This window comes from Perna viridis, chromosome 2 (assembly GCF_037379345.1).
Source record: "Perna viridis isolate PV_CMFRI_1.1 ecotype Kerala chromosome 2, ASM3737934v1, whole genome shotgun sequence".
Lineage (NCBI taxonomy): Eukaryota > Metazoa > Mollusca > Bivalvia > Mytilida > Mytilidae > Perna > Perna viridis.
In genome coordinates, this window is record NC_142446.1 from 55600196 (window position 1) to 55617559 (window position 17364).

At 31.8% G+C, this 17364-nt stretch overlaps 2 protein-coding genes across 36 annotated transcripts in view; one reads left to right on the forward strand and one right to left on the reverse strand.

The window, feature by feature from the left end:
- Positions 1-5098, reverse strand: part of LOC148626120 (tubulin polyglutamylase TTLL5-like) — a 53220-nt gene extending 48122 nt beyond the window's left edge. For all 34 annotated transcript variants that reach the window (XM_088569811.1, XM_088569810.1, XM_088569805.1 and 31 more), the window contains exons 1-3: positions 5017-5098; positions 3638-3873; positions 784-896 (exon numbers count right to left, since the gene is read on the reverse strand). In XM_088569811.1, coding sequence (XP_088425937.1) covers positions 784-896; positions 3638-3738 — 214 coding nt within the window. In that variant the 5' untranslated portion in view covers positions 3739-3873; positions 5017-5098. The remainder of the gene's footprint in view (positions 1-783; positions 897-3637; positions 3874-5016) is intronic.
- A 2650-nt stretch (positions 5099-7748) lies between these two features.
- LOC148626121 (uncharacterized) overlaps positions 7749-17364 on the forward strand; it is a 28715-nt gene continuing 19099 nt past the window's right edge. The window contains exons 1-9 of one of the 2 annotated variants that reach the window (XM_088569818.1): positions 7749-7795; positions 10811-10923; positions 11417-11464; positions 12088-12170; positions 13806-13858; positions 14456-14480; positions 14915-14958; positions 16548-16603; positions 17082-17272. In XM_088569818.1, the coding sequence (XP_088425944.1) occupies positions 10819-10923; positions 11417-11464; positions 12088-12170; positions 13806-13858; positions 14456-14480; positions 14915-14958; positions 16548-16603; positions 17082-17272 (605 nt within the window). In that variant the 5' untranslated portion in view covers positions 7749-7795; positions 10811-10818. Of the gene's footprint in view, positions 7878-10810; positions 10924-11416; positions 11465-12087; positions 12171-13805; positions 13859-14455; positions 14481-14914; positions 14959-16547; positions 16604-17081; positions 17273-17364 lie in introns of both variants that reach the window. The other variant, XM_088569819.1, reaches the window with a different exon arrangement.

Sequence of the window (17364 nt, forward strand, 5' to 3'; positions counted from 1 at the left end):
AATACATTTCAATTGAAGTTATTAATTTAAAACCTACAATGCAACCTGCCTCCATTTGAACTGTAGAATATGTCTGGTTTAAAAAGGTGTTATATTTACCCATGTTCAACATGCATTGAAGGAGCAGTCCATGTAAGAATCACGCAAAATGTGATTCATGGTTGAAAAGCATACATATTTATATATTTGATATTTTGTTTAAACTGTTATAGTTGACAGAAATTAACATGTGGCTTTTCATATAACCCCTTCTCTTAGGAGATAAAAATTACATAGAATGTACTGCAGAATTCAAAATTAAGGGCAATAACTCTGCAAATTACACTAAAGTACAATAGAAACTACTGGATTTTTAATGCAGATTATCTCCTATGATCAGACACCTGAGAATGAATGATAATACATTTCATCATACAGACCTGCAAAACAACTTAATAACAAAATAAAAATGTGTAGCTTCTTTGGGGGTGTGTCACATATTACAGAATTTGCATGATTCTTACAAAGATATCTACTTAAACTGATATAAAGGCCTAAACAAAAGTGTCTAAACAAGTTTTTTGGCTAATTTAGGATTCAATTTGGACATGTTTCACTGCCTTTATCTATTTTTTTAATCAGTAGTAGAAAAAGTCAAACTGCATTAGGTACAAATCTGGCATGACAGATCTGTATCTTGTTATGTCCTGGGTCTACCTCCTTAAGCTTAAATCCTCATAGACCAAATATTAACTTCACCTGATTAGTAAATTTTACACACTACATTCTACATTATAACTTTACCTCCAACAGTTTTGTGTGTCGTTTTCTTATTGAGTACAACATCAGCATTAAATAAAACAACAGGAGTCTTTTTACCATAGCCTGTCCATTGTATATTTAATTGTTCCTTGTTCCTAAAAAAAAATAAACAATAAAACACAATTTTTTTACTTATAAATACATGTATCTCACTTCATATGTAAGTGCAGTGTATTGTTGAACTTAATCATAATTTTTTTTTTTAAATTCTGCATCGAAAACAAATCATTTTATCATTTGTAACTTTATCCTTTACAATTTCTAAAAGGATCTTAAAAATTTAAAAACCAAACATAAGCAACATACAAGTAAATAAAAACTTCTGAAGTGCCATTAGAACTCCTAATTCTGAGTTTGAAGGACTACTACTATATATATAGTACACAAAAGTAAGGTTGATTACAATAACAGGTGGTCGAAGGTCTACAATTATTAGAACATGGAAGTCCCCCTGAAAATTATGGAGCCGCATACTCCATACTTCCCCTTATTACTATTCCTGAATGTGTTAAACTGGATTAAAAAGGATTTAACATCAACTGCAGGACATCTGCTTTAGATTTGGCATACATACATTGTACTTAGTCAAAACTACTGAACTACATAAAATAATTGTGAATGCTGTTTTGACCACTTTTATTGGGGTCTAACACTTCAAATCTGTAACAAATATTAAGATTATTCTCAAACACGAAGTTGCATGCATTGTTATGCTAGATATACCCCCACTTGTTCCATATTCATGTAGTGACCAATGGCAGGAAGTTGATATTGGACAAAGCACCAAATTTGCTTACAACTTACACCCTATGATCTATATAAAGACACATACTAATTTGAAATCAATTCCGCCATTAGGAGCCAAGATAATTGCAACAAAATTTAAGGACAAGGTCATTCCATTATACTAACCACTCATTGTGTGAGGGTGGTGGGTATTATAAAGAAGATTAAAAATCAGTCACAAAAAAAAAACTATTAAGAAGACTGGACTGTGACAGTACATTCTATTATGAATTTAAGACATGGGTATAATTTTATAAATATTATTAAAAGGATTTTACTAAAACAGTGTTAAAATTTGTATTCATACTAGAGAAATCAAGTGATAAATATAAATGTGATGAAAACAAATATGATGTGTATACTTTAAGATAGTTAGAATTTTAAAATATCAAGCGACACAATGTACAAACCTATAGGAGTACCTATTAAGAATAACATACAAAGTACAAAAAGTGTCAATAAATAGAGGTTTCACTGTAAATTATCAAAAATACACTTCAGCCTTTTGATAAATGTCACAGCAGAACAAACTGAATAGCTTTACAAAGTATATAAAATGATTAACAATAAGTTTCAAATCAATGTGAAATTATACACTAGTAAAATACACATATATGTACTGGACAGTGTATACATATACTAAGTACAAAAAGTGTCAATAAACAGAGGTTTCACTGTAAATTATCAATACCATTCTTTAGTCTTTTGACAAGTGCCCCAGCAGGACACAACTGAATAACTTCATATACATGTAAAATGATCAACAACAAATTTCAAATCAATGTGAAATTACACACTTGTAAAATACATGTATATATAATGGAAAGTGTATACATGTACTTGTTTAGAAGTTTTTATTCATAAACATTAAAAGTAATGTGTGACACTGTCACACATTTAAATCTCACTGACAAGCAAAAGTAAAAACTTCATATATTTTCAATTACAAAAATATGGCTTATAGTTTACATACAACAAATTGCTTTTCAAGAGTAAAAGTTCCAGGACATTTTGAAGCCTTTATAAAAGGTCCACCGAGATAAAGTGAAAAATCCTCAATAAGAGTAAACCAAAAACATGGTAGGTCCAGGATCTAGGAAAATGAAATTTCTGAAGTTATGCGTAAAAAACTGAGGATCCCAGAACTCAGAACATTGCCAATTTGAATCCTGTATAACTTACATACATGTACATGTAAAATAAGGAATAAATAAAACAAATTATTCTACACTTCAAAATTTATCAGAAATTGAGAAGAGACAGAATATACAAGTACATGTATAAGTTCCAGGCTGTACAGCTACAAGTATTTGTATACATATGGTGGAAGTCAACGCAACTATGTTTCTAAACAATACCTGTGGACAAAATCTTTAATTTGACTACAAATCATTTACTTATGATTGATTTTCTATTTGAAATAACGAAACATAATAGAAATAGGTCATCTACTGGGTAATTAAATGATACCCGTAACCCCGCCATGTGGCAAAAAAAGTTTTGGAGTAAAAAGAACTTAAAACTGCGAAAACTTTTGTGTAAATTTGAAATTCAAATTTCTGCATTTCATGATACTCAATAATTATACAAAGTTCAAAAAAGATACTTCAATATCTTTAAAAGTTATCATCTGGAAACTGTTTGGGTAACATCTCACCTCATTGTGTGGTGAGGTATAAAAATTAAGTTGCAAACACAAACATCATTTAAGTTTGGTAGCTTTGATGATAAAATTATTTCGTTTTACAATTTTTGTTGGCATATGAAAAAAGTTTATTCAATACCTACAATACACAAAATGTTAATGTTTAAATGATGGAGTACATTAAATAATACATAGTTTTAAAGAAATAATACTTTGACACTGCTTTCCACAAGGAGTCAGGGCAAACCAGGTGCAAATGTATGTTTAAAAAATATGAATATGGTTTAGACATATACAGTCCAAATAAACCTAGAATAAGAAACACATATTTTTGTATAGTGCCAGTCAAAACTAATAGCTTTATGTATTTTCAAAAACTCTTTAGATGGAAGACAAATTACTCACTCTTCATCTTCTGATTCATAATCTGAGTCCCTATCAGAATTGGCATTGTCACTGCCTTCACTTCGCTCCGATGGTGTTCCAACAGATCCATTGTCTGACATGGCTATGATTTGATTACTTTACTGTCATAACAGTTTATACTTAGATCTTTTCACCAATAGTGCTTTTATGGAGGAGGTGAATACAAATCCCATTAAGATGATGTTTCTTTAATATCACATTTTTTCTTTAAAAACCTACAAGTACATGTAAGAGGAATAATTAATAAATACAACTTTTGGACAAAGGATGTATATTTTCATTCATAAGTGGCAGTCCTATTTTCTAACAGACGCATAATATAAAGCCACAAACCAAATTGAAATCTATTCAGCAATTGGGAACTGAGATAATTGCAATGAAATTCAGGAAGGATTGATTGTGGTTATTTGTCCTAACCATGGCAGGTATTTCACTTGTTTCAGAGTGAGAATATTTAATTAATCAAACAGACCCTACTTTGTACTACAAATGTAGTCTGAGAAACTGAGCAAAACTTTTAATGTACTATACAAAAACAGCCCATAGATAGGCATGTCATCCAATCATTTTGACTTCAAGCTAACCAATCATCACTTTATCTCCTACATGACCATGTAGGCAGAGAAGCAGTGACTACCAACTTCAGAGTCATTGCTGTGCTGACTAGTTGGAACCACTATGTCTCACACCACGTGAGACCACCTATGCAGTCTTTACTAAAGAAAGATTGTTTTCACTGTCTAAAAGTGCCAAGCTTTAAAATATATTTTTTTTACTTGGGTCTGCACATTTGTTGCAGCTTTTGAAAACATAAAACAAAACACCAAAAGGTTAAACACCCACCAACCAAGAATAGTCATGCAAATCAAGGGTGTGAGGGTTTTCACCCCTCATTGCATAACTAGCTCAAGTCGACTGAAACTTTCAGAGGCATTTAAGTAGAAGAAATATTTTTAGGTACATGTTTATAAAATCATATTCAACTTACTTAATTTGTGAAACAAAACCATACCTTTGAAATACATTTCGAATTGCATACTTTTTATTATGGATTTTTTATTTGATTATAGTTAGTTTTACTCAGTCTTTATTAAATGATACTGCAAACCAAATATTCCTCATTAATTACAGTGTATTATTAAGTGCCAAAATGATTAGTGAGATTGATAGGCATGAATATGCTTTCGTAGAATCACATATGAATATTGACGTTTAGCAGTTGTCATGGCATCCATAAACTATCTCAGATTTGTAACGGAAGTCGAATAGATGAAAGGTTAATTATTCAACTGTATATATGACTTCATTTGTGGTGTATATGAACTATCTAAAATATGTCAGACATTAGTTAAACTTACAGAATAACACAACAACTCACAGAAAAGTTAACGAGTTGTGACAAGCGCACTGACCTAACGCTTCGGAATTTTCGGAACAAAGTCGGACTGAAACCGTAAAAGTTTACGGACAGTTGCGTTCGAAATTTTTATAAGCCTGCCTGTCAGACATGTGCAAATTTGCTAAGTTTGGTAAATTTATCTTATTTGTAATACATTGATTATTGATACACATATATTCATGTTTAAAATACAGAACGCGTAGTTCACTTATTTGTGTTTAATGTAAACTTCTGATTTATATAAATGCATATATGTATTACACACGTCCTAATAACTTCCCGGAATTGTATTAATGCATGAATGATCATTTCAAGGCTTGTTGGGAAATGGTCAAACAAACGCATATTTAGATCAAAGAAAAACTAATTGACAAATTATATATTTAATTATGTACTGACAGTTTATTATATTAAACAGCGACGATCACACGGAATATACGCAGAAATACCTTTTTAGATAATATATTCCCATCTGCTTTGAGGATTATACATGATTATATTGTATATTTGCACATTTTTCAAAATCATGGTATTATTTTTTTTTCTACCCGAGAGGGTCCATGATTGGCGAATAAAACTATCTTATCTTATATTTTGACAACACATTTATGTACATATATGTATATACGTTACATTTTTTTTCAAATTTCTTTCATCATTTTTATTTGTTGTATCCCCCCCCCCACACAAACAAAAACTATGAAAAGCTTAAAAAATAATACACCATCGAAAATCTGAGAAAAAAATTTGCAAAATTCCGTTTGTTTGTTTTTCCATTTTCAAAGAAATAAGTAAAAGAGTTAATTTCTTGAATAGACAATCTAAATTTTAACTTTTGGTGCTCTAATGTCTTGCAATGGCCTATTATTGGGCGTTTTTATTACGACTGATTCCATTTACTTGCAAATGGTAAAGTTTTAATGGTCTTTAATAGTAATGAGGGAAAAAAAATGAAATTTCAACTGTAATTGAGATATTCGCGGAAAGGTTTTGCCCACGATCCTCGATTTTGCCACTTATCCCAAATGGCACTTACATACGAAAACAGAAACATGATATAATAATTTTAAATCTTTGCCCGATTTATACAGTGGCGGAACCAGAGGGACTCCCCTTTTTAAAAAAAATAATGTCCTGACATCCCTCTTTTCGAGGAACCTTGGCAGGCACCCCTTCTTTTCAACGGCCTGATATATATCAATTTGTAGTCAGCAAAAATTCGTAGAGATGTTTTTTTTTAAAATAATTATGGAACTCCAAATCTGAAAATGTTAAATATTGAGTTATAGTGTTGATTCTCGTAATTTATTAATCCTGGAGCAGGGTCTAAGAAATTGCAGAATGTTCAGTTGTTGACAATGTACTTGTGAAATAAATTTGGTCGCCGAAATGATATCAAAGAGTAATCAACGGAGTCAAGATTCTAGCGGAAATCGAAAGAACGCATTCCAGGGAAAACAGACGCACACAACAAAGAACAAAAATTAACCAAAATAATACGTACAAAGAAAAAAAAGGTAAATGAGCAACCAGGTGCATCGGCAGGGTAAGCGTCATCTTCTTTTCTTAAAACACCCGCCGATTTATTCATAAAAAGTCAAGTCCGGGGTGACGTAAAGAAAAGGAAAACTATGACACATTTATTGAATAAATTGGTTGTTGAATGGATATATCTAACGATCTACGAGTTCTCGATGACGACCACAAAACTTCTTTAGTGATTACTTCAATCTCGTAGCAACGTAACCCAGTGACATTGTTCTAGAAGCCTAATTGTAAGAAGTCTAGCACGGTACAAAAAATCTGCGTAGTTACAGTATGACAAAACTCTGGCATAATGTATCAGTTGTGATATGAAAACTCCATACGCAGGTGCTGAAAGGAAAGTTGGCAATACGAAATGAAAGATCATCGCGTTTAATTGTCGTATAGTTTTGGTCATTAGTTGAAGGTAGCTCGCAATCATCGTCTTTAGTACAGAGACCAAAAGAGAATAACAAGGATTTATCTCTTTTGGAGAGTGGGTAGCAGTATAGGTCTTTTACTGCTACTATTTTCTACGTCTACCTCTTAATAAACATGCATTGGATGTAGTGCGTTTTACAGACAAAAGAATGTTGTTTTGGGCTTGGTATGCTGGAACGACAACATATTTGTCATGTTTAGTACACAATGTTTTGATACATCGGGGTCTTTGAAAACTTATATAGCATTGACACTCATTGACCTAGTAAAAACTTTCATACTTTTTCCAAATTAAAGACCTAACAGCCTTTATCTACTTTGACAGTGAATCAATGTAAACAGCAATTCATTGACAAGAATATTGTCCGTGAATTTCGAAAGGCACCGTGTTTACATATTGGTAAGTATATACATAGACATATTAAATACAGGTCTATGATCTATGAGATAAAGCGAACGTCTACCGCTGTGTGGAGTTTTTATGCTTATTTGTAATTCACAGAAAATCTTAATCGGACGGAAATATTGGTTCTTGGAGAAAAAAAGTTTCCAGACCTGAAATTTCATCCTGAAACAGAAATATGACAGACGGACAGACGACCGATGGAACAAACAAAGGAACAAACGAGCAGACAAACGGATATGAGAATCACTATCGTTGTGTATTTCATGGTAAACTCTTTGATTTTCTTTTCGAACGCACTTTAGAGTTATTTCCCCCTATATGATAGATGGCGCTAGTGAATGAGCGGGTTCTTCCGAAAATACAAACGGTAAACAAACAAAAAGAAACTATATCTCACGATTTCTTTCCTCATTTAAAAGATCACCACGTTCTCCCATATTAATTGTAATGTAAGCAATGGAAATTACTCTGTATACTATGTTTAATGACACTGAGACTATAAACTTTCTATAGTGACGCCTCGATCTTTCAGCTGTTCAGTTTCAACTTTCAAATAACTTTTCTTATGCAAATTAAACGTTTTATGTACACATGAATTGCGTTGAAACTACACTTAATATTTAAATATTTATATGTAAGCTTAAGAAAGGCTCGATCTTGGTGTCAACTTTACATGGATCCTCAATTTTCATTTGACTTTTAAGTCCTACTGGATTTGGAGATTTGGCAGTACTAGGGAACATCACACTTCAAACTTTTCAAACGACATTCAGGTTTAAATGAATGTCAAACCTACCTTCAATTCCTCATTCATTTTTCAGTGTGCTGATATCAAATTCATTGGAAGACTTTCAATTTTATTGAAGATAAAACTTTTTTACATGAGAAACCTTGCCTTGTTTACATTTGCAATTGTTTTACAAGTGAATTCGCGTGAGACGAGAATGGAGAGAGCTTGTTACTTTTGAATCAAACTGGAGCAGACATTGACATGTTTAGTATGACCAGAATCAGATAGAATTTTAAATAATTCTGGTGGAAAATTATGTGTTTGTTACAATTTCATTCCAAAAGTAAGACATTGACAAATTTCCTTAAGCTACAATGCAAAATTGATATACTTGTACATGTACATTTGTGTTGATCGGTGATTTTGTTACCCTTTTACTGCAGCCGAATATCAGCTGTTTCCCCTAGAGACTTTTCCCAAAAAGTTTAAAAACATTTTTCCCAAAGGGAGGAAAATTCCCAATTGTCAGGCATAATTTTTCGAAAAACCAGGTAAGGAAGCCAGTAAAAAGTTCATCGAGATGTTATTTCTCGGCCCTAGAACTTTTTTATTGGCAAGTTGTAACCTTATGAGTATTTGTCAGTCTGGTATCAATTTTTCAGTTCTGAATCAGCATATGATGCATTTCTATCCCTTGTACCATATATCCCAATTCGACAGAAATTTCCCAAAAATAAAAGGTTGGGGCTGCTTGTAAAACAAGGAACACAATCACTGTTGATACACTGTATCTTAAATGTATCATATAAATGTAATTCAGATGATATTTCAAAGGAATGTAATTGATCATATGAAGTTAATCGGAGGAAAACGAAATTTTTCAAATATGTATGAGACATTTGCATCAAAATGGTAATATCAGATATCTCATGTCCGGAAGGAGAGGTAACTCACTAAAAACTACATATTTACTGTAGCCTGACTTAAAGAATGTAAGATGTAACATATTATTCATACAATAGATCAAAATTTTTTTTTCAGCAAAATGTTCATCTACAAGGGAATTTATTAGAATTGATTACATTTCATTGATTGTTTTCATTCATAATACTGGGTTAACTGCAATTACATGTCTTAGAAAAACAAAAGCATATTTAAAGGTAGCAATTTGTTATTGTTATTTAGAATACCAGATTATATTGTTTATTAATTACCGGTCTTAATTATGACTGGTTATCCAGACTAATTTCACACCTAGGTGCCCACGCTTGACATGTTTACGATCTGGGTTCCAATATCAGAGCAATTGACACGGAATAAGATTAAACTAATAAAACTCTTTTACAAAATAGGCTTTATTAAAAATACTAACAAAGTTAACGATATCATTTAAAGTTACCTCGCTTGAATATACATTGTAAATATAATTTGAAAAACATTCCGCTGACACGTACATTTACATTGATCACCTAAAATGCACATCTGACCCTCGACTTATCTGGCAAATTTGACATATCCATGTTTTTTTCACTGAATTTAGTCAAAATTCAACAGTTCAACTTATACTCCACATTGAAGTCTAGGCCGAAAAATACGGTATATGTATGACTTTTTTTTTAAAGTAATTCTCATCGTTGGTGATTTCAATTATTTTCCTTTAACAACCAATTCAACCTATGATGCATAGGTGTTTTAAAGTGCTGCTTTTAGTAGAAGCCTTCTGATATTGCTTTTAAAGAATCTAACGAAGTCCCATTTATTTGTCAGTGTCAAAGCAGGAGATTAAGCACAGCATTAGAAAATTTTCCTACCTTATTTGAATTTTTGGCTTAAAATCATAACTTCAATTCTTGTCAAAACAAATTGATCTTGAACCTGTGATTAAGACCATTAATTCGCTTTCATTTTAATTTTGGTAAACATTGTGTGCCATTTTTAAGGGGGGATGTCACAAGGAAATTGTTGCAATGAAATTCAGATACATTTTTTGTAAGGTCTTGCTAAACATAAGTCATGTCACAAATACAGAACCTTTGTAAATCTTTGTCTTTGAGAAGATAATGTGAGGAAGATCTCCTTCTTTAGAATTTTCAAAGGTTAACACCTACATGTATGATCATGGCAAAATTTAGATTGACATATTCTCTATTTGTGTATACAGTTACAAGTCTCCTAAATCCAAAAAAAAGCTTTTAGCTCAAGGAACGACTAATGCAAAGCAATAGTGTCTTTTAAACCATAGTTCATTGTTAAAATAAAAGTTGAAAATCAGTAAGGCCAAAACAAAAATATATGTGTTTCTGGATCTGGCCTTCACAATTTTTTTCCCCCGCTAAAATCTCTATCCGAAGCTTTTTTTTGGTGATATTTGGGGAAAAATCAAAAATCCAGAAAAAATTATGTGATTTGTCTCTAATTTAGTGCAACCAAACAACAATGACAGCATACTTGTTGGCTGCAACAAGTCTGATTTAACAGATGCCAACATTTGTAAACAACCAGGAACAGTATTCTTTTCCAAGAAAACTGCCGAACGTTGCAGAAGGTGTTTACAGAACGCCAGGGAGAATTACACAAAGGCCAGTTAGTAGTTACATGTACAATGTACAAGTACACAATCTTTGAATATTGATGTTCTTTATTTCACTTCAGAATAATGGATGGTACTGAACTTGGCAGACAACAATAGTAATAAACACAATGCAATAATGGAAGAAGTAAACCAAAGAACAAGAAGAAAAAAATCAGGAGGAAGAAGATCTTCAGTAAGTAGACCAGATGTGACAAGTTACATGCATATTTTTGTTATATTTAGTGTTCTATGATTCCACTTTCACATTACCAGGGGAAAGTGCAATTTTTGTTTTGGAGAGAGTTGTTTTTATGTTAACTGATATAACTGTCCCTTTGGCAAGTAGAAAACTTGAACTTCTGAAAGGATTTGTTGTTTTTTGAAAGCAGGCTTTAATTGTGGGAAAGTTAATCTTCATTTCAAGTTTTACCGTGGTATATATATATATAAAATTATAATTGTACATTGTATGCCTATACATTTTTGATTCCTACCAACAATTGGATAGATATATAATATTGTACATTGTATGCATAAAAAAATCTATTTTTCTCCTAAAATTCTGTGGGTGTATAGTAATATTGTTAATTGTACACATATACATTTCTGTTATTCAGTAGTTTTTGTTTTGCTTAAGTTGTTGTAACCCATCTTTCATGAAATGATTATTTTTTTTATTACCCCAGATTTTAAAGATAAAGAATCCACTGATAGATTTGGATCCTAATCAGCCAGTAAGTACTTCAAAGCCCATAAAATATGGGTCGAGTTTTATAATTGAATCTTTTCCATTTGCCATATTCAAATGAATACATTTGAATGCATTGATTTATGTGGTCATGACTCGTTCCAGGAGTTCATATTTTTACTTTAAGAGTGAATATCCTGGATTTGTTTGCATCCTAAGTGAAAGGTCCACTAGAAGAAAGTGAAAATTTTCCAATAAGAGTATTTAAAATGAAATTTCAGTGGTCCCACATCTGAAATGTAGGGTCCTCAACCTCCCTGAGTTTTTGTTTTTACTTCATTCAGTATCAGTATTCATGTATAAGTTATTCCATGCTATTTCAAAATTATTGTGATTCTAAAAAAAAACCTAAAATCAGGCCTTTCATTAAGATGCGGTACCAGGTACTGTTACCCTTCTTAGCTACTTAAAGGTACCTTCTGAATTTAAAATTTCATGCATGTTTACAAAAGAAAATGATGAAAAGTACCTCCTACAAAACCAAAGGTACCTGCATTGCAGAAAAATAATGAAACCCCTGAACTTTAAAAGGTGTTGGGGCATCTTCCATGTAAACTTCTTTTCAATCTTGTAAATATGTGTTCCTGATGTGACTTTTATTATTTGTAGCTTGCTGATGCATTGATTCCAAGAAAAAAGGCTAGAATTTCTTCCTCCAGAAGAGTCAGCTTTGCTGAAACAACCACAGTTAAGTAAGTTCTAAGTGAAATAAATCAATCTTGTTTCAAGCATATATGCTGGTATTACATGTATATAGGCATAATAAAAATATGTATCAAGAATGATAAGGTTTTATTAAAATAAGAAAAAAACTTATAGCCTTGAAAAGTGTTCATAAGTGTCATATTTTTCCTTCCTGGAGAGAACTTGTGTATCTTTACCTGCTGTATCCATTGAATGTTTGAATATTATTACCATATTTTGGTGTGTATAATATACATTTATGTATTGTGCGCAGTGCAATTTTGAAGGTTTAAACATGTGGAAAAAAAGTTTAGTAGACTTAGATTGCAGTAAAATTTTGTAAGACAAAAGATCGATATTTTGCACTTGAATGGTCAATTTATTTACCTTGATGCAAAAATGTGAAGAAAAGAAACTTGTATGCAGACTAAAACATCATGTTAAGATCAGTAGCTACATAAATTGGATAATTTCAATTTCAAAGCTTGATAAAATTGCCACAGGATGTAAGAAATGGCATATAAAACAAAATCGTAAATTGGGAAAGTCTGACATTTCCAGTTTTGGTTGTAACTCAAATTTCGCAATTTTTCATTTAAAAACATACTTTTAAGAATGAAAATTGAAGGAAACAATCAAAATAAATATCAAAATAATCATTTTCAGCTGTAAAAGCATTTAATAAGGAGGGTTTGACAAAAAACACTTTGTTTCTTTTTGGTTTTTAGTTGTTTCATTCTAATCTCTAACCATGTTTTATAAGAAGGAAATTTAAGAAATAATTGGTGGAGGGGGTAGATTTGAACTCATTTTAACATGGATACAACATTTATATTCGATTATTTTATACCGAGCAACAGTGGTAAATGAGAAAAAGTGAATAGTATTGTAAGAAATTTTGATTGCTATCTGGTATCAATTTCCTGTTTCATGGGATTATTGTTTGAGTGGGGTATTCCAAGCACAACAGTGCATGCAACTTCATGTTTTTGTTTATCAACAATCCAAATTTTGTTACACATGTATCACTTACAACTAGTGACAGTCTTCAGACTATTTGCTACAGCAAGATTTCATTCTTTATTCCCATATTTTTGCATGATCAGTAAAGGACACTGAAAAATCAAAGATCTAGACTAATGTAAAGCAGTTTAATCAAGTAATGTCTGAATAATTAAATTCCAGTGCTCATAAAATTCAGACACTGCCAGTGGTAAAGTGATTCATGGTCAAGAAAAACCCTCCAAACAAATGATGCTTTTTAAGTCTACATATGCTGTATTTTCACATAACAACAACCTTTTCTGCATTCTGATTGGTATTTTTTAGAAAATCATACATTCATCTCCCACTAAAATCAACCAAATGAAGCTAAATCAAGAACAATAACTCTTGTCAAGTGCAAATTTCATGTACAATCTTTATAATTTTTATCTCAAAAGCACAACAACCAAATACAAAACTAAGACTGATTATGTGATCATGTGAACAGTTTCTATTTATGAACAAGAAATAAGTCTGAATTCAGTGGGTTTTTGACATGCATAAATCACCTTCTGTCTGATGTTTAGAAAGACTGTTTCATTTTATGAATGTTTTTATAGTAGTTTTCGTCTTGACATCTTTAACCTTTATTTGAATAGAGAATTTCCAAGAGATTCTCCACACAGATGGATGCCAGATCCAGAAGATGAAGGTAAAAACTATATGATTTTTGGAGAGTATTATACTTGTCACATTAAATGCTATGTTTTAGGGGTTCAAATAAGCACTGGCCCAAGGTCCTAGACCCTTTATTTCTGATATAAGACCATTAAAGTTAACTTGCTCCTGGACCTGCCACACTGGACATTTATTCTTATTTTAAAAGACTTTCACTTTTCTGGTAAAAGGACAGCGCAAAAAAAGTCCAGGACCTTTTACTCTTGAAAGGAGATTTGAACCCCTGTGTTTTCCTTTAGAATGGCATTATTTACCCCTTGCAAACAGGTTTGGGGAGGGTATATATGTTTCACCCTAACTATTTTCTAAGCAGCTTGGAACATTGTTATGAAACTTTATGGGATGTAATATAACCACATGGGTATGTGCATGATGTGGAATTTATGTTTTGACAACAATTGTAGAAACGGGGTTTTTCATTTTCTTAGCATTGCTAAAATTGCATGATGGGAAATTTTGTAATTAGGGAAATTTTTTTCTAAAAGCAGATTAAGTGTATTTGATACAAGATACTTTTCATTGCTCAATAGTTTACCATTTTAATGCACAAAAATGTATATTTTTTTCTCAGATGACTCAAGTCCAGAACAAGAAAGGTATGACTGTCTTGATACTTTGTAAAATATTGACTTTTTAAGGGATTTTCTGCTATGTAAAGCAAGACAACTATTTATGCAAAAAATTAAGTCCATTGTATGAAAACTATCTAAAGAATTCTCATCTGTAGAAAATACTTTTTAACGTTTAATGCTAACATTTACAAAAATGGCAACTTCAGTATGAGGATTGTATGACAAAGAGGGAATATAACATTGATGATATTTTTATAATAAGAGTCTAACATGGTGATTCAGTACCAGGTATTTTGTTATAAATTACTCGGGTATTCCATTATGATGACACTTTAAAATAAACCAATATTAGTAGTTAGGAAATCAAGATGTACACCACTATATTTTATGCCCCAAAAAAAATAAAATCTAAAATTAGATATTGTATGTGTATCTTGTTTTGTATTGTTTACTTAAAGGTTACCCAGTATACCATTGCATACTAGTAAGAGTGAAATCCAAGGTAAGCTGTCTTGTTTGTAATTTAACCTTCACTCAGTGAGTGATTTCACCTGGTCTGTCGATCCATCATTCCATCTGTGTTAATTTTGTTGCATATATCTCTGCTCTCAATGTATGGATTTATTTCAAATTTTGATATGTGGCTTTTTATATATGGGACATACATTGTAAGTGATTTTGTTTGTGGTCCAGTATCAACTTCAAGTTCTTGTCTTCCACTGGATTAATTGATTTCAAACATGGTAAGGGGCATATGCTGTAAGGGATTTTAGTTGCTGACAGAAATCAACTTCCTGTACAAGTGGGGGTATGGCTAGCACAAGAAAGTCTTAGATACTGGAATATGTTTTTGAAAATTCATCATAGGAGTGCTTGGATCACATTCATAGCAATATTTAAACAATTTCAAGAGAACTGCTTTCAACCTTGAGTGGGGTAGGAGATTTATACTAACAGAATAGAAAGTTTTTAAGTATGGTTCTGCTGAAAAACCAGGCAGGGGTCATTCATCATATCTCAAGATAAACATTAAGACTGTTTTAATACATTTTTTAATTCCTAAAAACAACTCCTTCTATGTTCATTTCCTTTGATCTGCTATACATTATGAAATATTTTTTGCTTGGTTTTAGTGTAAACATTCTGGCAGGAAATTTTCATGTACTTTTTTGTAGTAGAATGTAACGAAATTTTGAATGTTAATATCTCCTGTGGGTAACTTTCATTTTCACTTTTACAGTCAAACCTTGGTAGCTTGAACTCCATGGCACCATTGAAATATGTTCGAAATTGAAGTTCGTATATCTCCGGATTTCTTTCGTTGCTGGTCTTGAGTTCGACTTTATCGTTAGAAATTGCTTACTTCCTCTGAAGTTGTGTTAATTCGTAGATCTTTTTCATTCGCTTTCGGAAGATTATGTTGATTTGTGGTTTCTTTTAAAAACGTCTAGAGTGCAGGTTCATTGGTCAATAATTTGTTTTCATCCGATTTTCTTTCATGGTTTCATCATACCGACTTCAGAACATTCTCGAATTTCAATCAGTTTTATCTAAACTACCTAATTAGTGATAACTTAAATATTACCTGTAATTAACTAAAATGACAATGATTAATGATAGGGTTTCAGTTTTCACACTTTTCATTACCCAAGCTGACAAAATGGGCTGACGAGTTCGAGTTAGTGAGGGTTATTTTCTGAGATTTATTACCGAACGGACCGACTAGTCTGTTCGAGTTTTCGAGAAATCGAAGTTTGAGAAATCCAAGGTTATTTATAGTGATTATATAGGAGAGAATTTTGGTACTTTGAATTGTGTTCGAGAAATCCTTAGTGTTCGAGCCATCCGAGTTAGAGCGAGTGAAGTTCGACTGTATTTTCAAATACAGTTTCTGTGAGGACTGCTGAAGGATTTCCTTATTAATTATTTGGGATTAAAAAATGCAAGAATCACTAATCACAAGCTTCTGCCTCGTATTAAAGCAGAGCTGTACTTAAATTCAAAAACATTCTTTTCTTTTCTTTTTTATGAATAAGTTCAATGTTAGAAATAGTATTTTACTGGATGTTTGAAGTATAATTCATTTTACAGGTTTGGACAAATTACTTACTGGTGCAATACAGAATGGTACCCCAGGAGATGACAATGTAAGTCACATAACAATCTGAAGTCATTAAAGTATGGAATTAATAAAATATTAGTGCATAATGATTATAATTTTAATGAAAACTTAAATTTTGAGATGAATTATCTAAATAAATGAAAGTATGCATTAATAATTACATTTAGGTATAAACCTATGCCTTCAATCAACCTTGCATTATAAAATAAAAAAAATATATATATATATGGAATCTCATGATTTTTTTTATTTTTCATTGCTGTTTGTTCAGCTATGAATACTGTAAACATATTAATTTTCGCGGTTGCTAATTTTTGGCAGATTCTGTCAAGTGAACATATTGGCAGATATCAACTTTCACCGTTTTAAAAGGATCAGCTTTACATAGTGTTAAATTCAATTTCGCGAATACAACTTTTCACAGATTTAAGTACACCGTGATAATTAATACATTTACGGCAGCCAAGAACAGATATTTTCATCTTAATATTTTTCTATTTTAGGAACAAAGGGGTGAATATGAAGCACCTGCCTACTCTGCATCCAACCATACCATACTTCAAGATGAAGAGATGGATATGACTGACTGTATTGACAAGTCTCGCATGATTGAAGACTTTCAGAAACCTTTGGAGGATGATTTTGGAGATAATATTGGAAGTTCTATTTCAGAAATTAACAAGCCACAACCCAGGTAAATTTATTTAGAATCATTACTAGATTGCCATGGCCTTTCCCACTTATTTGACAAGCAAATCAAGGTATTTTAAACGTTTAAAGAACTGA